Below are 22,851 nucleotides of genomic sequence, written 5' to 3'. Positions count from 1 at the left end.
TCAGACTCGAGTCATTAATTTTATGACTTTAGACTTGACTTGAAAAAATGTTCTAAGACTTGTGACTTGACTTGGACTTTTACACCAATGACTTGGGACTTGAATTGGACTTGAACTGGTTTACTTGAAAAGACTTGATATTTTACCCCAAATATAAAATTTAACATGCATATTATATAGAGATTGAAAATGTGACGTCATTCACGGGTAGAACCGCAAAGGATTCTGGGAACTCGTGGCAAGCGGTCAAGCGGTACTAGCGCACGCAGGCTTTCAATTAAAATCAGTTATACAGCGATAAAAAGAAACACAAAAATGTCAAGAAGCCGTTGTATTATTAACTGCAATAGCCGGTCACATGACAGCCACGGGAAGCCGACGGGTAAAGAGATCGGTTGTTATCGGATTACGTCGTTGAAGAGAAATTGTTCGAGCCATGTTTCCGAAGTAACAAAGAGGCGACTGGATTGCAGCCATTCAAAGACCAATTATAACGTCCCAGAACACTCCAGCTCACAGGTTAGTCTGCTCCAAGCATTTCCACAAAGGTCAGTGTTTTTTAGTAGTTAATACGTCATTTTCATAACATAATTGGTGATATAGGTTACAAGCAAGTCTGGCGCTGAACAGAAATTGTCGCGCTATGCTCCTTTATTTATTGTGCATAAATAGTGAATTGTCCTGACACAATATTGCGTTTCTCCTCTGTTATTATGGTACATTGACAAAAACATATACTTTTATTCACAGGATAAAACAGGTTTTTTGTATCACTAATTGCCCAGTACGATTACAGCATACAGTATTGTTGTCACTGCTACATTTCTGTGATGCTACCAGAAATTATTTCCACTACTAATTAATTACCATTGAGCTCAAAGGTCCTATTAATAAACGGTTAACGAATGTGTATTTATGACGACGATTTGTGAGACTGGTAAACTTATGATACGTACGATGGTCTTTCGTTCTACACGGTGCGTTTCAAGGTCCTGTACCCATCCGTCGGTAAACTGTACCTGGGCTTGTTGCAGTGACCTGAAGTTACTAAACTTCATGAGTGTATGCACTCACTCCAAGAACCGTATAATTATAAATATGCATATAAATATGCTACGATGAGATAGCTGACTTCATCTAACTAGCAAATGTTTTCCAGGCTACGTTGGTGATACAGTTTTTTTTAATGTGTATGATATTTTTGTCATGCGATTTTAAAGTCGGTCCTACAACCGCATCCAAGAATAACATGCAGCTTATCTCAGAACTGTCGGTGAAAATTATTCTTGGAGCTAAGTTTAATTGAGCTGCATTTTAAAGAGGTGCAATTTTACAATTTGTGTATATTTTCTAAGTTCACTATTTTGTCATGTGTTGAGAAAAACACAGATTTAAAAATTACATGGTCTAATATTTACATTTAGCATATAACTGCAACATTTTTTTTTTTTTTTTTTTTTTTTAAAGACTCGAAAGGACTTGAAATTCAAAGTTTCAGACTTGTGACTTGACTCGGACTTTTACACCAGTGACTTGAGACTCGACTCTGACTTGCCTGACATTACTTGAGACTTGACTTGAGACTTGAGGATAAAGACTTGAGACTTACTTGAGACTTGCAAAACAATGACTTGGTCCCACCTCTGCTGGACTCTGAATTCCCCGAGGCAGCTAAAAGCCTTACTAAGCCTTCCGATTATTCTTCGAGTTGGGTGTTTTTGTGTCGGTGGGCCTTCTGTTAATATGCAAACATCTGACCCAGCACCAGTCCAGTCATAAATAATTGCCTCCTAGAGATAAACCTGTCTGTCTGTGATTGCAGGTGTGTGTGATTTTAGCCAATAAAACTTAAAGAATGTTTTCTTCTCACTGCTGTCCAAAGCTGCTAAAGCCCTTTTATGCCAGCTGCTTTATCTTATGCATAGAGGGTACCCCTTATGACCCCCAAGCTGTTGTTTTGACTGCCCCATGGGGGATCAAGAAGGTGGAAAGGGGAAGGGCGGCGCTGTCCTGGAGGTTTAATAGCATTAGAGATTAGGAGAGGTAATCCTTCGAGGAAGGAGACGGTGCAATGTGGGTCAGTGTTTGGAAGCGAGAAAGAGAGTCAGGATGACAGAGGGTGTGTTGTAATCAAACAGAAGCTGAAGAGGTAGGTGGGAATAAACAAAGATGAAACAATTAATAACATGTAAGAAGGACAAACGAGGATGAAGGCAACCAGATGGATAAGAACTCTTTCTTAATAGGCTTTGTGTAGTGGGCTTCCTGTTTCTCACCTTTGGACTTATTACAAGGGGATTGGTACGGGCAGTTTATGCACATGCACGGGAAATTCTCCCCACCCACTACTGCTCATGCACATCTGCGTGAACACTGTACTTGTGCAATGGCAGGTCAGTCAGTCTTGCAAACCTGCTGGTGCCTGTAAGCATGACAACAGGATTTTTCTCTCTCTTGAAGACGCTGGAGAGACAGAAGATGTCTGTGGACTCCATGAAGAGGCCGCTGATGATGGCCGCACTCAACGGGCTCTACGTCGCCCGGATGCCTGTCCCCGAGAGTCCAGGGGAGGAAGGCGCCAAGGCGGCTACTGATGAAAGGGTAGGATGCTTGCTTTTTGTACAACATATACATTATTATGGTTAAAGTTTAAGGGTTTCATGACTGTAACTTTGTATTATTCTGTATATTTTGTAACATATAGTAAAAAAGTCCTGCTAATTTACAGACAACCTTTAAAAAATATGCTGCTGGGAATTCATTTTACTCATCTGTTTTGTTGCTACTTTATTACTACATTTACTTTACCCAAAACCTTTGGGATTTACTGACATGTATGTAATTGGAAACTTATCATATTAAAGATAGAAAAGGCTTTTTAAGCTCTTAAAAAAAAATCACAATTACTAAAACGAGTATTTAAAGAACTGATATCAAGAATAACATACCAGAGTTGATGTTCAGGATTAGGTCTTATTTAAGCTTATTTAAACCGAATAATCATAAAAGCTTTAAATCTCCCCAAAAAGTTTGTTTGGTCATCGTCACACCAAAACTCACAGTCTCTATTAATCACATCATTTTAATGAATTCCACTGCCCAAGTAGATCCCCAGTGTGTTTGGCTCCCTTTTGAGCGTGGAGGTGTGAATCCCAGTCTTTGTCCCAACTGTTGCTAAGCTAATGGGGGCAAACCCTAAGTGGGCTGTGGAACGTGTGGCACGGTAGTGCTTATCGCCTCTGGGCCTGCTGGTATGTTAAGAATGTGACCTGAGAGAGAGCGAGCCAGACAGAGAAAGAGAGACAGAAAGAGATTCTGGCCTCTCAGACATGACTGGCCTAATAAACACCACTGCTGCTGCGTATTCGGCTCTTTCCTGACTATATTGATTCAGTATGAATACTTGTGAGCATCATGAGGAGACTGAGGAGAATTTAAAAACGTGAGTGTTATACGATAACAGTGTTGGATTCGAATGCCTTTGTCGGGGTGTGATGTAAATGAATGAGTGCCTTTTTGGGGACTGAAAGAGAGACTTCTGAATAATAAACACCCTCTACTTTTTCTCTCCCTCTCTCTCTCTAGTGTAAGACCTTGGAGTTGAAGCTAGAAGAAGAGCGGGTCTTTACAGAGTATGAGCAGGTGCCCAAGAAGAGGGCAGACTGTATTCTCACAACAGCAACTCTGCCCGAAAATGCAGAGCGCAACCGTTTCCGTGATGTTGTTCCTTATGAGGAGAATCGAGTTGAGCTTGTACCCAACAAGGAGAACAACACAGGCTACATAAATGCCTCGCATATCAAGGTATACACAGCCATGCTTATCTGTGTGTGATCCAGGCTTTTGCAGTACTGTTTAAAAGTCTTGAGTTTCCCTTCATTTCCTTTTCTGTAGTCTTCAATAATACTTCTCCATGTTCCTTAATGGATAGTCAGAGGTCTTTTGTTGCCCCTGACTTTCAGTCCAGTTCTTGTGTAACTGGACATACCTCAGGTTTTTCTTACTGTTTAGGCTTCCTTAAGAATGGTGTTTCCTCTTTTTTTTTTTTAAGGTCACACTACACATTACACCAAGATAGCCAAAGTATTTGGCTAAGAGGTCTTTGGGAACCACCTTCCTGTTGAGAAATTACTCAAACGGAAACAGAAAATATGTGTCAAACTGAAACTGTGGAAGTTATCTTTGTCATATTTCATAGATTCAAATATATGTCTGTATCTATACATATCTATATATCTGTATCTATACGTATCTATATACATATTTTGTTTCTTTTTTTTATATACACACAAAAAAGAACAAAAAAGATGAGTAATCATGACTCCATGACTCATGCACAGTGCTGAGTTTGACAGATTTAATGCCTTCTGTGTCTGCCCATTAAATTTGTGCATTTTTAAGAGTGATGTCCAAAGAAAAGCTCAATCCAAACTTAAGAAGCTAAACTCATCAATCAAGATATCTTTATCCAAACCAAAATCCGAAGCACATGTTTTTCATTGGACAGCGATGATAAGAGATATTACCCCAACTAATGTAGCTGTGGCTTTCTTCGGGTGGCTCAAATAATGTCAGCTCTGCAACTGTGACTTGATTGCTGGTTGGTTTCAATTTAAGAAGAAATACTTGAGTAATAAAATATATCACAAGTTGTTTTACAATACTTAGGTTTATCTACATGACTCTTAAACAGAATAGCTGTCTCAAAGTGCTTTGCAACACCCACATCATACAGCCTAAATGAAAACAGAGTATAAGGTTGATGCTTTCAGTTTTGTTCTAGTCTTTGTTGCGGTCATTGCTAAGCAGGGAATGGCTCGGAGGAAAGGATGAAAGGCAGCTATTGAAGGCTGTTTGTGCCTTTAAGCTCCCAGAGCTTGTGGAATTCCCAAAGAATGTTGTCCAAACTCCAAAACCCTCTTAAACAACCTGAGTCGCTCTCACTGGCTCTTTATTCATGTTTAGTTGCAAACAGCATGTGTATGCAAGCTTGTGCATACGCGTGTGTCTGCATGCCATGTGTACGTTGTGCACCAAAGCAGCACTGAGTCGCTGCCTACCACAGTGTAACCCTCTTACTCCCCTGTCATTTAAGGTGGTTGCCGCAGAACAAAAAGACCTTGTTTATTCCCCATCCGTCTCTTAATACAGTGTTTATAGTCACGAGGTGGCCTGAGAAATCAGCTGAGACATGCCCTTTATGTAATAGTACTGAAGTTTCTGTGGTCGGAGTGAGCTAAAGATTGGACGTATTTAAGTGTTATTTGTGGTCTTGTGGTTATCAGGAAGGGGAAATGGAAGAAAACTAGAGATAAGGAGTTAATAGAGTTATAAATGAAAGAAAAGCGATCCCGCTGTGGATAAAAGTAACAGGTGTTTACACTGCCCTCCAGTGGTTGTGAATATTATAGATGTCTGTAGGTGAGCTGAACTTCTGTGAGGAGGCAGCACTATTTTTTATTTATAGTTTATATACAGTCATTGACTTTAATACATTGGTTTCTGTCAGTTCTGTTCTGCCCTGTAAGACAGACTTTAAACCTGACCTGGACTCCTTTTAGCTTGCCATTTACTCTGAGCAATCGCATCAGTCTGCCATTAATCATTTACGATAAACTGCGTTAGCTGTTTATCAATGAGTACCGTCTTTTCAGCCATTAGCTTTCATCAGTTATTTTTACTTCCACTGTTCTATTAATCGACCTTTATTCTATTTAGCAGCTGATTATTATCAGTCTAACATTTTCAACAGTTAAACTTTACTTATACTCAGCAATTTTAAACGCTGGCTGTACTTTTATAAATAAATAGTTTTCACTAGACTCTATACAGTTCTGTGATATTCTAGGTACATCTCATGATTCAGTAGCTTGTAGAACGAATGTAATGATTTTCTGTATGGTTTTAATTAGTTGCTCAGATTGTTGTGGAGGAATTTAAGTCCACTCTTTTTTTTATAATGCTGCTTCAGTTCATTCAGGGTTGTGTGCATTCATTTATTCACAGTTCTTTGAAGGTCTTACTGCAGCACTTTAGTCGGTTTGAGTCTGGACTTTTGGCCATTGGAGCGCCTTGATTCTTTCCTTTTTCAGCCATTCGATTGTAGATTTGCTGCTTTGGCTTTTTGTCACATTTGACCCAGTTTTTGGCCAAGCTTTAGCTGTCGGACAGACTTCAGATTTGACTCTAGAATACTTCTTTTCGTGTGGCTGCAAAATAAACCCAAATCATCACCTCTCCTCCACCGTGCTTGACAGTGGGCAGTGGTGTTTGTGCTGGAGGTGTTGCTGCATTATGGCCAAACATCTCCACTGTGGTCTCATCTGTCCAACTTTGCAAACCTAAGCCATGCTTCCATATTATTTTTTTTAGAGAGATGAGGGTCTCTCCTATCATTCCTTCCAAACAAGCCATACTTATTCAGTCTTTTTCTAATTGTACTGTTGTGAAGTTTAACATTAAAGGCCTTAGTTAGCATGTTAAGAGTCTGAGATGTAGCTCTTGGACTTGATGATCATTTAATCAAATGCATTTGATCAGCAGCACCTGGCTGCAACTTTCCAATTTTTAATCTTACTGAAGCAGTGTTGGTGTGCTTAGTTTTTTACATGACTGTATGTTGAATATCTAAACTGCCAGTCATTTACTTTTAGCTACCTGTCAATGTTTCCATTTACCCCATGCTACTTGCAGACATTGTTCATTACTAGACCTGCTCCTGTGTTTGTTTTCTTTCATTTGGCTTAATTTCTTGATAAACAAAAAAGCGTTTGTTTGTATATTTGAGGCTGATTGCATATGCACTGCATACTGTAATATCCACTAATTGATTCTGCATGTCTTCCCAGGTCATGATCAGAGGGGAGGCATGGCACTACATTGCTACCCAGGGTCCACTAGCCAACACCTGTGCTGACTTCTGGCAGATGGTCTGGGAGCAGGGGGTCAACGTTATCGCCATGGTTACTGCCGAGGAGGTACACTGACACACACATACACACAGATGTGGATTTTTTTTTAAGCTTCCTGTCTGTGAGAGAAATGACACTGTGGTGAGTTTGTGTCACTGTGACTTTAGGTTTATTTCTAAGGGCCAGGACTCGTTGTTGACATCTAATTTGCCTCATCTGCTTCTTTTCTTCATTCCCATCACCCACGAATCACTTCTCATCTGGCGCTTGTCGTCCTTTCATCTAGGAGGGCGGCAGGTCCAAGAGTCATCGCTATTGGCCTAAACTGGGCTCCAAACACAACTCAGCCACTCACGGCAAGTTCAAGGTGACCACCAAATTTCGCACGGACTCAGGGTGCTACGCCACTACGGGGCTGAAGGTTAAACACCTGCTGTCTGGCCAGGAGAGGACGGTCTGGCATCTGCAATACACAGACTGGCCTGAGCAGGGCTGTCCTGAATATGTACTGGGATTTCTCTGTAAGTACGGCCGCCCCGTCATTTATTAAAAATATGCTTTATCAGATATGTGTAAGGACAGAGCCAGCATAAAGACTAAACATGACATCAATGTGACTTTTCTTATCTGAAGCATATCTGGAGGAGATCCAGTCTGTGAGGAGACACACTAACTCTATGCTGGACACCTCAAAGAGCCTCAATCCACCTGTGGTGGTGCACTGTAGCGCCGGTGTAGGTCGAACTGGAGTGGTCATCCTAACTGAGCTCATGATCAGGTGTTTGGAGCACAATGAGGTGTGTGGATGATTTCCTTAAGGGGCTGCAAATTTAAAATTTAGTGAAGGTATAGAACATTTTTAGAGTCCCTGACTTTCTTTGACAGTCGCAGGATACATGCATCCCTTAGAAGCATGTTTTTAACTTGGTAAATTAGGATATTTTACATGCAAGATATACATAATCCCACTTTTATCTAATTTTATTCCTACATAAAGTTACACCTCAATCAAAAACATTTGACCGGCTCTCACTGTTGTCCTTTTCTTTCTTTTTTCTTCTCTCCCCTTCAGCCCGTGGAGGTTCCCACAATGCTATCAGAGCTGAGGCAGCAGAGGATGCTAATGGTACAGACCATATCCCAGTATAAGTTTGTCCACCAGGTTCTTATCCAGTTTCTCAAGAACTCCCGCCTTATTTGAACCCGAGCACCTATCGGCTGCTCCGGAGTACTTAAAGTCAGCATGAGGACAGTACAACAAACACAGTATACTGGTAGCTGGAGGGAAGGAAGAACAGAGATTCGTGTTTTCTGTGTGGCACTTCATCTGTATGTAAATTCTAACCCAAAACTCACCTCAAGGGAGGAACGGATCTGGTGGGCTTGTATAGAAACTGACAGCCATTTCTCCTAATCGGTGTATTTCAAATTTTGTTCCTTCTCCCCCTTTGATCTTGGACTTTTTGTGTGAAACATGCATATTCCTTCAGGTTTTTTCAGCTTCAGGTTTCTTAAGAAGTATCTAGAGAAATTAAATCTCAGTTTCAATTAGGAGATATCGCACCACTGGTACATTTCTCATTTAGCCATCATTAGAAATGGCATTATGCTGCATGAACAGTAGGTGGCAGCAGTATTATTGCTATACTCTGAAAGAGTTTGCCAAACAAAAGTATTCTTAAATCGCTGTTCTAAAATGATCCTATTCCTGTATTGATTTAATACAGCAAGTATTTACTTCAAATTTGTAAGAAATTTTTTATTTATTTCTATAAAGGCTGTGGTCACCTTTGCCATGGCAACCATGTTGATCTTTTGAACTCTTTTTAAGTTTTTGGAAAAACTCCAATGTGTTTTTGTGAGGAGGCATTTCAATTAAGTTCCTTTCAGGCAGACAAACAAAGTACACTTTAGCAATTCTTTATCATCTAAAGAATTTTATATATATATATATGTGTGTGTGTATATATATATATATATATATATATATATATATATATATATATATATATGTATCATTTATCATCATAAACATTTCAAAACTCTGGAATTGGTGATACAACTTTGTCCATATGCAGCAAGTGCTGTGTATAATGTGTCATTGTGCCTTATTGTAGTAATATGTAACTACGGGGAGAAGCTGATGGGCTGATACACTCTTTGTACTGATTAGGTTTTTGGCTAAATTCATTACTTTTTAGGTTTCATTGTAGAAACAAAGAAATTCTAATAATCGTATCCAAACCCAGCTGAAGAAAAATGTGTTGCCATGTCCTGTTTGTAAAATTGCGTTCTGAATGATTTTTTTTTCCCATATTGCATTAAATATGTTTTCCTGCTTCTCTGAATTGTAATGCAAAGCCAGCCATGTCCAGCATAACTCTGTACATAATGGGCATGTGAAAAAAGATTTCTGCAAGTGTTTTTATAGTTTCCTTCCTTGACTTGGTACCCTTAAAATACCGCAACATAGTAAACTATGCATGGATTAAAAAATTTTTTCAATGTATATATTCTCTGATAAATATAAGCTTCGTGCTCTCTTGACATTTAAGTGTTTTATTGCACTCCTGTTCTCTTTGACAGTATTTTCTCACACAGCATTCCACTGTTTGTTAATATTTAATTTTTCCCCTCAAGTTGTCTTTTTTAATTTTTTTGGCAGAACTTCTAAATACATTTCAATATGTGTACATATGTTTTGTATATGCATTTTTCAGTTTTCTCTCCCCAGACATGTTTGAAGCTGTTGTACTTGCTCATTATGCAATAAAGCCTTATTTTCTTTAAAAGTGCAGCATCGAGATCACAGTGAAACATCAACATCAGATAAAAGGAGTTCTAGGAGGTGCTGAAGCATCCACCATCACAGGGATACATTAATTTTATTTAACAGGCCCCATATGGTGATGCAGCTCTCCTGATTGCACGACGCATTGATCCTCCTATTTGCGTACCTCCATAAACAACTCAACTCTTGGGTTACAAAGTACAGCTGTAGTCTCAAGCCAAATCAAAGTTATTTACTTGATTTAAAAAACAAAACACCTTCCACAAAGTCATATTTTCATGCAAATTCCACAATAAATACCTGCTTGTTGCAAAAGTATCCTGCGTCTAACTGATAGGAAGATGCAGGATAAATAACCGTGAAGACATACTCCTGAAAAAACCAAGATAAATTATTTGGATAAGACAAAGTTTGGAAAGTGTATGCAGTCCTTATGGATCAGTCTTGGTATTTCTCTCTTGTTCTCTTTATTTTTGTGCTATCATTTTACGCAGCTCTTCAATGTAAAAGTGATCCTTCCCATGAGCCACCTCCATTATAGCCATTGCCTGTAGAAATGCAAGTAAATTTATTATTAATTAACATCACACAATTGCTGTATGTATGTTATTTCAATGTGTAGGTATACTGAAGGTGAACACTTTTCTATATTCAGGTAGTCAGCTGACCTCATTTTTTGGGCACATAATACCTGACCAACTCAAGTAAACCCAATCCTAACACTGCCCCCCACAGGCTTGTACTGTAGGCACTAGCCATAATGTGTGCATCACTTCATCTGCTTCTTTTCTTATCCTGATGCCTCATTACTGTGGAACAGGGTAAAGCCAGACTCATAAGACCTTTATTGTTCCAGATCCAATCTTTTCTAATTAACCAATTGATAAGTGGTTTCCTTAGGCCTACACAGCCGTTTGATTCCTGTTTCTCTCTTCACATTGTGAATGTAGAAATGCGCTTGATTTTACTATTAAACATAATTATACATTTCCGACCTGGTTGTTTTAAGAAATAAGAGTTAGTTAGGGTTAGCCTAGACATTTCAATCACTTCAAGTAATTATACAGAGATAAGTGCTTATCTGTTTAAGTTTATTTAAATCCAGCTGGTGACTTTTATTTGGCCAGGCAGTGTAATAGAAAAAACATTGCTATTACCTTATTAATAGTTGTTCACTGGTTAGTATTTATTTCGTATTTAGACAGTCTAATGTTACCTTTTTGAGAGCGCTGGTGCACGCTGATTGCCTCTCTAGTCCCAAGTACAATCGGCCCAGTTTCAGGTAGACAGACGAGACATTAAGGGAGTAAGGTGGATAGAGATGACTGCATTGGACCAAGATCACATAAGCAAATGAAAGAAGAAGAAAAAAGACACATCTAAGATAACACCGATCTTTTTAGATGATGTACAGTTAGTAAAAAAACACACAGAAAACCCCCAAACTTTGCAAATTTTCAAAATTATACCAGCTTTTGGGAGATTGGAATAAAAATACTACTTGAAAAATGCTTTTAAACATGAGCTAATATCATAACGGTTGATAAAATGCAACGATTTGAAAAAGGCTGATTTTAAGCTGAAATTATGTATTTATGTATGGTGGCTTATTGGTTTTAGTTGAGCATAATTCATTCATATTTAGATTTTTCTGATGTAAACAAATAGAAGATTAAGGCACAAATAAACTTAGATGAACACATTACCCAGAATAAAGAAACCTGCAGGAATACAGTCTGTAATATCTGACTAATTTTAAGTACCCAAAAAACAACAACAACCCCCACCCTCCAAAACAAAACAAACAACAAAAACACAGCAACAACAAATACATTTGGAAAGAACAGCAGAGGGGGGGGGGGGACGGACATGTTTTTATGTTAATACCTGTAAGGTTTGAGAAGCTTCTCGCCATATCTGATAGCTCCATCTAGATCTTGCATATACATGCAAATCCCCATGGCTTGGTACATCATGTGGAGCATGTACACATTGGAGTCATCAAACACGGCTCCCATTTCCTCCAGGCTCTGCTCGCACATCTCCAGCAACTCACTAGGGGGTGGCACTGAGTCAAGGCTACAAGCTCATAGTTGGCAAAGGATTCAAATGGGCTTCTGTGGGACAGAAGAATTCCACCTCAGAAGGTCACAACTCAGTACTTGTGTAAATCTCCAATCCTCATTTTGTTCCCAGTTAAACGCTTGTTAACTTTTGTGACTTTATCTTTGATATCAGGGTTTATCTTTATGGCAAACAGTCATATAAACGTGTTAAGGTACAGAAATGTGTTGTTGTTGTAGTTCCCGTCGGTCATGGTGTTGCTGCTGGTAAAAATGTGCAGTAGCTAAATAAATTATTTAAAAATGATAAATGTCAAGCAGCTATTTCATCTGTAAGACAATAATTATAATATACTGACTGGAATAAAGCAGGAAAATGTGGAACTTAGGCTTGAATGCTGAACTATTGCTGATATGTTTCAACTTGTTGACAGTACTCTGACAGTTCTCTTCACCTTTTGGTCCTTATGAAGTTTACGATACAATGTAGAAGGCACAAAACGATACTGAAGGATATTCTTTGTGTGTTTGAATTCCCGGAACTCTCTGATAGTTTTCCGGGCGTAACGAACCATGTTGTTGATGACATCTGGCTCAATGGAATCACTCTGCTTACGTACTTTTAACTTTGCCTTGTCCTATAGATGAAGACAGGAGAGAGAGCATGAGAGTCAAAACAATGCTTTCCAAATTCCTAAATTATACTCTCACTGTCCACTTTGTTAAGTACACCTCTTCACCTGCTTGTTAATGCAGATATCTTAATGATCCAAGCACATAGCAGTAACTGAGTGCATTTAGGCATGTAAACATGGTCAAGATGCCCAGCTGAAGTTCAAACTGAGCATCAGAATGGGGAAGAAAGGACTTCTTTTTGATCTACTGGGATTTTCCTCACACATCCATCTCTAGGGTTTATAGAGAATTGTGTGAAATGGAGCAGTGCTCTAGGTGAAAATACCTTGTTGATGGAAAATTGAAAAATGTTGCCTGGTCTGATGAGTCTCAATTTCATTTAGATGTTTTCGTCAGAAATTAATCTAAACAACATGAAAGTAATGGTTCAATGGTTCAGGCTGCTGGTGGTCTGATGGTGTGGGGGGTAGTTTCTTGGCACACTTCAGTCCCCTTAGTACCAACTGAGCATTGTTGCTGATCATCTCCATCCCTTCATGACCACAGTGTACCCATCTTCTGATGGCTGCTTACAGCAGGAAAATGTACCATGTCACAAAGCTCAGATAAATTCAAACTAGTTTCTTGAACATGAAAATGAGTTCCCTGTATTCAAATGGCCTCCACAATCATCAATATCAGTCTAACAGATCACCTTTAGACATGTGGTGGAGCAGGATATTTGTATCAAGGATGTGCAGTGGACACATCTGCAGAAACTGTGTGTTGCCATCATGTCAATATGGACCAAAATCTCTGAGGAGTTTCCAGCACCTTGTTATGGCACGAGGAATTGAGGCACTTCTGAAGGAAAAAGGAGATTTAATCCAGTACTAGCCAGGTGTATCTAATAAAGTGGCCGGTGAGAGTACATACCTTGTGGCATGTAGCATTTCCCAGTTCTTACATGTGCACCCATTCAAATGATGCATATTATTAATTTTTGGCTTTAATCTCCATTCTACATATTACCAGGTCTTACCTTTGACTTGCTTTTACATTCCTGGCAGTCACAGAGAAAGTAATAGGACTCTCTCAGCCTGTTATTGCGGTCATCTGTTGGGTAGAGGAGGTCTATGTAGCTGATAAGCACCTATAAGGGGATTTAACACACACATTCAAAATAAAGCACACTCTCTGTCATTGACATTGTTTTTTCTCTTCCTTGTTGCCACATAGCTCCTAAGACGCAGGGCAAAGGTTTTGCTAAAAATAACCCGTCTGAAATCTGCTGCTGCATCCCTCCTTCAAACCAGATCTCCTGCTTCTCTTGACACACTGACCTATCATTGACATGGTGCTTTTCATTAGCGATGTTGCTGTTCTCTACCTTTCCCTTAACAATTTTTAGACTGGTGTGTCAATCACATTGTTCTTCTTCTTTGATCTTTTTTTAAGTAATGTACTTGTAACTTGTCATTCTAAGAGTTTTATGCTGATAAAACAAACAAGATGAGTTCAGTTGAAATAAACTTTATTGTTATAATTGTACCTTTTCACCTTTGCCAGGCTAGCTCTTTTCCCTGTTTCTAGCATTAATGTTAAGTGATTATAATAAGTTGCGATTGCACAGTTTAATTTTTAACATAAAAAAAATCAGTTTCTCACCAACTTAAAAGTTGTTCAGTCAATCTTCCATTGACAAATAACTCTGACATAACTAGCATGTGCTGCCCTAGCATAGGAAGGCCAGCCAACTCCTCCACACACACTTAAAAGAAAAAAAAAAAGATCAAAACCCAACCCCCTCTAATAGCAGCTGTCTCTTTTCCTCACTTCATCTCCAGGTTTCATGTCCTGCACTGCCCGAACTTCAGCCGATGTCCCTTTGTACGTGACTATGACGCTGGGAAGGCAGCTGTGGTTTATCAGGGCCATGCTGTGCAGAGAGAAAGATATCAAAAGAAAGAAAGTGATTTAAACAAAAGCGAACCCTTCTTACTATGGATAAGAAGGAAAAACTGAGGCTTAGTATTACTCCTAGCATTTGCATGATCACTCACTATTTTTAAGTGGTATTACTACAAGGCTAAAACTGTGCTTGCACAGAACTCTTGCATGACACTGACATATGTTATTACCAGGGCTGCATGCTGGAAAAAAGCATATAACAATAATCAATAATCCAGCTATTCATCAGTATCATGAACAACAACTGCAGTCAGAAGTCAGGGCAACAGACACATTTTTTTAAGCCTGTGCCACAAACTCCCACCATTTTTTTCAAATAGGTTACCACAAGCCGAAAACAGATTTAGCTCGCTAAAGTAAAATAAGGACAACTGCAATGTCTGTAAGCATGGAACAAACCAGAGAAGCCCGTAAACCGCAGGTCCTTGCAGACTGACTGGATGAAGTCACTGTACCAAAGAAGCCCCATCCTAGAATTCCCCATTCAGCAATCATTTCCAATTGACCAGCTTCCTCATGTATTACATATGCGCATATTACAGTACGAGTGTTCAACATGTGGTAACAATATTTAAAATCCTTTACAAAAACACAAATTACTCGCCCATCAGAACTTCATCTTTTGGGTCTTGCACTCAGCAAAGTCACTGACAACCCTGCTCAAATGAAAAGTCCTGGCGGTATACTCATCCTCCTCTCTTCTCTCCTCTCCTTCTAGCATCACATTGTTATGCTGATTTGGTTTTCCGAAGCTAATTTACATATTTTGGGGATTTAAGCTTTTATCCTATAGACATTAGAGAGAGGACAGGTAAGCTGGGAGAAAGACAATAAGAAAATGGCTTTAGTGGTGGATTCAAACCCAGGCCTCTGCATTATTCTTATGGCATATTGGTTGCCTGCTCAATCCAGTGAGCTAAACCAGCACCACTCTTTGCTAATCCTAATTTTTAAGCCAGCTGCACTGATGAACTACTCTACAGTATAAATAACTAGGTGAACTGACATTAACAGATCATGCATATTGCTGCCTGTGGACAGTTAGGCCTTTGGTGACTTCAAACCAAACAAACTGCCTTTTAAAGCTAAATAAAAAGTCTGACATCCATAGAAGTCATTAGAAAACACAAAGTGCAGGAAATCAAAAACAAAACAAAACAAAACACTGAGACACAACAGTAGGTAGAGTTATGTAAGGAAGTACTTTGCAGTATATGTGCTGCTGAAACCTTACATGTGTTCATAAAACCTTTCATGGTGTGGGGGTTGTATTTAAGTCAATTCCTGTTTTTAAGGAAATCCCAAAATCAGTTTCACTTAGCTCTTCTACTTCCTGTGTTCACTTTTCCCCTCCAGTTGTCAGCACGCGCTGTTGTAACACTGTCTCTTCGGACTTTAAAGCTCATTTCAATTCATTTCATAGTTTGATTACTTCCATATGACCTTTGAGCCAGTCTCTTGGACTTTTGCTTTCTCTTCCTATTGTCATATATTATTGTTTTATGAAGAAAAGTTATGCCCATTCCTTTGGGTCATCAATCAAAAAGTGCTCATATGCATGTGCGTGACATTTCTTTCTTACTCTGGATAGACTGCAGTACCCAAGTGGGAAAGTTCATCATCCTCTATAGTGAAACCATTGCAGCCAACCTATTGTTTAAGACAAAGAGAAGAACAGAGAAGAGTTATGATAAAAATTAGACTACAACTGTGTGTGCTGGCTTGGCTTAGCTATCAGCTAACTAGCTGGCGTTTGACACGTCACCCAGAAGTCAGTAAAATCCAGTTTGGATCAACAGACCGTATTGATTCCTTCCTATACTGATGCAGAGGTAACACAAGTGACTGTGGAGAATGGCTGTGGGTAATTAATGGGTCCTTACCACCAATGTTCCCTCTAATTTTTCACTTGTCTGAGCGAGCACACAAACTCCCTGAGCGGTCCCTTGGACCACTGTGAGCAACAGCAGACGTGTGCACTGTGGTCACGCCGGCATCTAATCCATCCAAGTTACATGGTTTATTAAAATAATCAAATTACAGCATTTACATTTATGTTAGATTACTTTTAATTAACTGCTTTAGCCCACTTACCATGAAAAAAAATCTATTCATTGACCTGTGTAGTGCACAAATTATTTGTGCCACTCCAAAAAATTTTTTCTGTCCACTATGAGATAAAGAAGAACAACAGCCTGATACCTGCAGGCCTGACAACAGCAGATCACTCCTGTAACACTCAGTAGTCGCTTCCTTGTTCTGACACAAACAACAAAACTATTGACTACACTACACACTAACTACACAAGATTTGCGCTAAACGTCTCAAATCTCTCACATCTCAAAACACCGCCGTCACTCCTAAAACTTCACCCCGTTTCTTAACAACTAGATGCCACGTTGCCATATCATTTTTTGATTGGTCGACATCGTACTTTTTTGGACGAATAGGAAAGGAAGAGGGGGTGGGGGTTGTTTTTGCTCACAGGTGGAGAGCGCTTTCGAGTCTTTTTTCTTATAAAACGCCGTTTTTATCGTTTCTTCCCGCAGTAAATATAAACAACGATAGTATTCAGGAAGAAAACCAAACATTGCATTTTTTTTTATCACTACTCTGGTTTTACGTGGCCTATCAACACAATTTAAAAACTGGTATAAAGTCTACACTTTTTCCATCAATTGTTCCGTCTGTCCTGCTCACATCTTCAATGGTTGTACACGTTGTCATTAACGTGGCTTCACTCCACATCAGCCACGCCGCTTTGCCAGCTAAAACACCGGTGTCGGCACATAAGGACGCTGTCATAGCCTGTCAATGGCGTTGATTGGCTGCGTATATACGCATTATTGGCTGAACTATGGGATAAGGTGGCATCGTTCTAATCCCAAATGGGAGCAGCCAGTCACTCACTGACTAACACTGTAAAACAGGATTGTTGAAGTATTAATTTTAATTTCAATTCAGGTTAGATTTTTTTTGTGCGCAACGCAGATTTTCTGTGCGCAGAGACCATGCCAGCAGTGCGCAATTGCGCACGTGCCCAGCTTAGAGAGAACATTGCTTACCACCCTCTGCACCACTTTTATAACACCCCTTTCAGCTCAGTGGCCACAAGGACAGATACAGAAAACTTTTACTACTTCATACCACAATACCTGCATTTATTTTTGATATTTAAGGTCCTCACTGTATCAAAATTACATGGTGTAACAACGCATTACCTGGGAGAAGAGCGTGAGTAGCTCTTTGTGGTCCGGCACATCCAGATGTTTGGAGTAAAAGCGATGGAATCTGGCAATGTCTGCCTCGGTCATCTCTCTTTTCTCATTATCTTCATCCTCTGTGTCTGTTACAATAAAAGAATTTGGTTTCATTTAAAATAATTTATTGTTTCACTGGTTTCACGGTGCTGTGCTTTTTTCACCCTAAGATTTTCTTTTTTGTTTGGTTATACATGTTGATGGGTCTAGAGAGGTCTAAAGTGTGTGGATTCCTATTATTTTCCTGTCTTATCAGTAATGTCGAGGCTTAAGTCTAATATATTTTTGAGCTCTGGTTACATTTGAGTTTTTATTAAATATTTCTTTGAACTCTGAACTAATGTTCAGCCCAGTCCTTGTACCAGACCATTTTTTTGTTTGTTAAGCCACTAAAAACGGATCCACTTGTACTGAACTCTATTTGCGTTTACATGATTTATTTGGATTTTCACATAAATTAACTAAATGCATTTTTAATGGTTTGCACTGCACTAAGAACTATAAGTTTCTTCTTGTTAACTTGGTCAAACATCATTTGACTTGAGAGACACTTATGCAATCTGCGCTGTGTTCCCAAGAGCTCCTATTTCACGTTCAAGCATTTACACTTGTTATGTAGTCTGGACACCACTTGACCCACATCTATAGGGTATATATAGATGTGGTTGAGGGTGTTTCTCAGTGGATTTTTCTCTGAGATATCTTGAGGGTATCTAGGGATCTCTTGGACTGACTTGTAGAGTGTTTCTGCACAGACACTACACAGGTGGCTAGATAAGTGTAGTTCATAAAGAGCAACCACAGCCAAGTCACCATCAAGAAATCATGTATGTTTTTTCTCCTTGTGTTGTAAAGAAATAAGTACTCACGTGATTGCATCTCTCCTATGAGCAACATCTTCTCACAAACGCATCGTTCTTTCTGCATTTTCTGCAGAAAATAGACATGTTTAGCAGAAATGACCTTAAGAAACTCTGGACAGCGATTAAAAAAGAGATTATTGTATTTTATGTATTATTAACTGCCCAACCTTCTTTGCAAGGATTCGCGCCACCAGCCTGGATATCTCTGACGGGCACCAGTTCTCTCCAAAAGCAACCATTGCCGAACACTCCAGCTTGTGCATGGCCCAGTCCCCTTTCTAAGGAGCGCGTAAATGCAATAATAGCATAAAAAAACAAAAAGCCCCTCTTTACTTTATGGCCAAGTGAAATGTGAGTACATTCAATTCAGTCAACTATTGACAGTTTATGTCCCACTACAACAGAAGGCCTAACAGTTGGCAACCCCTAAGCGACACCACCAGCTGTGGCATTAAGCTGTAGCATGGTGGCATGCTGGCACTCTGTTAATCTAATGTTACCCTTGCTTCTTCACTCCTCCAACATGGAATGGCCCACTCAATTATCTGCTTAGTCCCCAACTTTATAAACAACACTGCATCCTACACACTCCATAATAGAGCATGCTATGCATGCATATAGAAGTGCATAGAACAACCAAGTTCAGCTAAGCTGTACATCTGCTGAGACTACATTAGAAGACACATGAATGATATATTTATGTCATTGGACACTGGATATGAAAACTAAATTCTAATTTGACAGGTCTGAGAGAGAACTAGACGAGTACACCTGCTCTGGGATCTGTTTTCAGGCTAAAATAATTGAGCAAATGTTGGGAGACTTTGGCCAATAGCAGGTCTTTTGAGATATTTAACTAAAGATCGTAGAAATCCTTTCAAGATATAAGCTAAGCTCTCATGGTGCAATGAGTTAAGCTGATGACTTTCACCAAGGAGAATCAGGTTTCAATCTTACATAAAATCAAATGTTATAATTGACTTACTTTGTTTATATGTGCACATGAAGCATCTGCAAATGCCTGCGTTTGTCTGCTGGGAGGAACATTGAGAGCAGAGCTGCAAGAGCAGGATAATTTGAAAATCTTTTTGGCTTTTATCACTTATTGTCAACTGTACCTTTAGTAGTACTGAAGCAGAAATATAGAGCTTAGCTTGATGATGTGTCGCCACTTGTTTGTCCTCTCTACAGTCGCACATTTTTTTTTGTCATTTTACACTTCTTAGGATTTACATTTGAAGAGCCTAAAGACATTGATTAGATGTCATGTTTACCCATAAAATAATGATGACATATGTAGTGAATGCAGTGCATGGAACAGTGGTTAGCAAACCAAGAGGGTTCTGGGTTCAAATCGAATGATTCAAAGAGGCCCCATGCCTGTGTAGGTTTCTTCCCACGGTCCAACTGGTAGATCTATTTTGGCTGTAAGTATGAGATGTGAGGGTTTGTGCTTGTGGGTTTGTGCTTTCTCCATGTGTTGGCCCCTTTGGTGGACAGGCGACCTGTCAGCGATGTACCCTGGCTTTATGACTACTGGAATAGACTTTTTAAGCTCCAAGTTTTAATATAGATGTGTTTTTTTTTTTAATTATTGCGCAGTGCACTTTAAAGAATTCACACAAGAGCTGTGACTTTGCAGGATGTTTTCTTACCTGACATTTCACATTGCAGTAGAAGGCTTTCTTGCACTTCCCACATCTTGCCAAATGCTGTGTCCTATAAATTACAAAAACAGTTTTTTTTTATTACCCTGCGGATGGCACTGAGTTGATATAAAAGAAATCACCCTGAGACCGTACACATCTTTGCACCATTTATTTTCAAAGGGCCAACATATCCACAAGAATGCATCTGGTTATGTAATACTGAATTGTAGTAGCATAATAGTATTCAGTTGTGCATGTATAGACATTTAAATGTTTGCTCCATAACTTTGACACATGAAATAGCAGTTGCTAGTAGCTTGTTGTAACTGATAGCAATGGAGGGCTTTAAAACCTACTGTGGTATTAATAGAGCAGACCCTCTGACAGGCCAGCTGTCTTTTTAACACATTGAATCAGTAAAGCTGCCAAAAAGTTCACCAGTATAATTCTGAGGCTCTTACCATCCGCAGTCACACTAGGTTTACATAAGGCACTTACGGGCCGGAGCAACCAGTGGGAAAGCATGACACACTAAAACTACCTATTGCAAAGAGCAACTGTAACTCAGGGGTCAACTTACCACTGAACTGTGTAAAGTTGAGCAAGTCACAAAGGACGTTGTCTCTAGGATGCTGTCTTTTGCTCAATTGTTGAGTTAAAGCAAGCTTTACACAACTGATTTTAATGGTTCTTGATCAACAATGATCTTTCAGTATGTCGAACCAATTTATGAACAGATCTGCCTCCACAGGTTCTGTTTCCAAACTGAAAGTTAATTAAAAGCCTTTCCAAACCCCTTTTCTTCTACTTTTCTGCTAGAATATGTCACACATCTCTTAGATTGACATGATTAAAGCCCGGACACTGTGATAACATATTACCAGACTATATTTTTTCACTTTAAATTGCATATATGTTGCAAATTTGTGGAACAGGCTATGTATAATGTGGCATACCTTTACTCTTGCTACTTTACAATTTTAAGTGCCAAAAACTAAAGTTAAAGGAACTTCCTGTGTTACAAGAAGTTTGACAGACTTTCAAAATAAAATTCTAGAAATAGTAAAAATATCTTTTTAATTCCTAAAACACTTGGCAACTGACCAACAGTCTCTACATTTTGTTAGCCAGATCTTACTAGACTGTCAAAATAAACACAAATATTAAACCTGCAGCTTGGGGCTTATATGAGATGCTGGCTTTTGAATATGGCATAACAGATTCTGGTGGTTGATTTAGGGTCTCTATTTATGACAATTATTGTGTAAATAGGATGTTAAAATGGCCATTCAACATCTGTTTGTAACTGTGAAGCTAACTTTTATGATCAAGCTACATTTTCTCCCCAATACGTCTTGCAACCTGGCAGCTCAGAAGATGCACTGGCAGTCATTTATTCAAATTTCTTGCATGCAGAAACAAAAATGTCAGACAGCACAAGCACCGATATTTGTGTTTAAATATGCAGAATTTATATGATCCTGCAGGAAAAAGGAGTAGTGCATTAGTTACAATTCACATCGTCCTAACTACTAATAAGCACATTTCCAGTAAAAAGCAAAACAAAACATCACAGTGGCTTTGTAATTTCCTAAGAGAATGCGCTTATATATGTATACATTTAATGAGGTGAGCAAAAGATGCACTGCCAAAGTGTTAACCTGGTGAAGCAGAACTCGCAGTAGCAGCCTCTCTCTTTCACTGACAGCACGTGGGAGTAGGCTGGGCAGGAAAACAGGAGCTCTCCAACTTTAAATGGTCTGGTTACCCGGAGCCCTCGTCCCTTCCCCGGGCTGTCAAACCTCTCGAGTCCTTTGATGCTGCCCATCATTGTGCCTTCTGCCCGGGGTGTCTTCTCTCAGAATGAGCCCAGAGACTTGGAAGAGAAGGGGGATGTGGCATCAAGTGTTAGGGCGTTACCATCCCAATAATAGTTCACAGTGGCATCCAGGCACAGAATGGACCCAGCAAACAAGCAGCCGATGGGTTTTCGGAGCTACACAGCGATTTTACAGCTATTAAAGTGTTAAGCCTCTTGGCAAAAGTCACTCATGCCCTCACAAGTGTAAATGTCTTCATCACCGAACTTGTCCACCCCATCCTCCCCACCCCCCCAGGTTTTTGAAAGATATGTGGAGCAACCAAAAATGAGTGCAACATCGCCCCTAGTGGACACGGAGTTAAACGAGTAACAATCGACAATCAACATTACAACATTACACCCAACAGGAAATTAGTATGATTAACGTGAAACATTCCGCATTCCTGCAGGTGTGATGTTGAGCTCTTCATCTCCGTGAAAGGTATGGATTCTCTTTGGCGTCAAGTAATGTTTTACAAATTCACCGATACATTTCTCTCTGATACATCTTCAGTGCCGTTGAGCTTTCTTTAACCCCAGCGTTGCTAAGTTGCTGGAAACATTGCTCACAGACTTTTGTCCCACGTTTCTTGTTCTGGTGTTTGTGGAGAGCATCTGAGTATGCCAGGGAAAATGTCGCCCACATCTTTACAGCACTACCATGAGGCCGAGGCGTTAATAAAGGGCAGGATACACCACATTCTTCTTTTGTCCAATTTTGGTGAGCCTGTGCCAATTATAGCCTCAGTTTCCTCTTCTTAGCTGGCAGGAGTATCATCCAGTGTAGTCTTCTACTGCTGTAGCTCATTTGCCTTGTTGTGCATTCACTGATGCTCTTCTGCATACCTTGGTTGTAACAGGAGGTT

The 22,851-nt window shown here is 39.5% G+C and overlaps 2 protein-coding genes across 2 annotated transcripts in view; one reads left to right on the top strand and one right to left on the bottom strand.

The window, feature by feature from the left end:
- LOC147312569 (tyrosine-protein phosphatase non-receptor type 14-like) overlaps positions 1-8,869 on the top strand; it is a 48,458-nt gene extending 39,589 nt beyond the window's left edge. Inside the window, exons 15-20 of the mRNA XM_086264062.1 lie at positions 2,461-2,601; positions 3,586-3,804; positions 6,849-6,977; positions 7,198-7,432; positions 7,545-7,708; positions 7,984-8,869. Of these exons, the coding sequence (XP_086120188.1) occupies positions 2,461-2,601; positions 3,586-3,804; positions 6,849-6,977; positions 7,198-7,432; positions 7,545-7,708; positions 7,984-8,112 (1,017 nt within the window). The 3' untranslated portion in view covers positions 8,113-8,869. The remainder of the gene's footprint in view (positions 1-2,460; positions 2,602-3,585; positions 3,805-6,848; positions 6,978-7,197; positions 7,433-7,544; positions 7,709-7,983) is intronic.
- Positions 8,870-9,919: 1,050 nt separating this feature from the next.
- LOC147312568 (N-lysine methyltransferase SMYD2-like) lies at positions 9,920-22,202 on the bottom strand. The gene is made up of 12 exons (XM_086264063.1): positions 21,786-22,202; positions 20,131-20,194; positions 18,643-18,753; positions 18,482-18,542; positions 17,574-17,698; positions 15,934-16,001; positions 14,217-14,319; positions 13,423-13,533; positions 12,283-12,403; positions 11,590-11,764; positions 10,919-11,027; positions 9,920-10,250 (listed from the first exon to the last, which is right to left on the bottom strand). The coding sequence occupies exons 1-12, from the start codon at positions 21,953-21,955 to the stop codon at positions 10,170-10,172; spliced, it is 1,299 nt and encodes a 432-aa protein (XP_086120189.1). The 5' UTR covers positions 21,956-22,202; the 3' UTR covers positions 9,920-10,169.
- Positions 22,203-22,851: the final 649 nt, after the last annotated feature.

Source organism: Aulonocara sp. 'chitande type north' Nkhata Bay, linkage group LG15 (assembly GCF_057382095.1).
Source record: "Aulonocara sp. 'chitande type north' Nkhata Bay isolate Kocher_YH1m ecotype deep benthic linkage group LG15, A_spYH_male_GT1.1, whole genome shotgun sequence".
Taxonomy (NCBI): Eukaryota; Metazoa; Chordata; class Actinopteri; order Cichliformes; family Cichlidae; genus Aulonocara; species Aulonocara sp. 'chitande type north' Nkhata Bay.
Note: the sequence above shows the minus strand (reverse complement) of the source record. Positions and strands in the feature narration are given on the sequence as shown.

Coding starts and splice junctions, on each gene's coding strand:
- LOC147312568 (XM_086264063.1), bottom strand. CDS start 21,955: ATGATGGGCAGCATCAAAGGACTCGAGAGGTTTGACAGCCCGGGGAAG. Junction 18,754..20,130: donor ACTGCAATGTGAAATGTCAG/GTAAGAAAACAT, acceptor CGCGCTCCTTAG/AAAGGGGACTGGGCCATGCA. Junction 12,404..13,422: donor AATGTAAAAGCAAGTCAAAG/GTAAGACCTGGT, acceptor CTTCATCTATAG/GACAAGGCAAAGTTAAAAGT.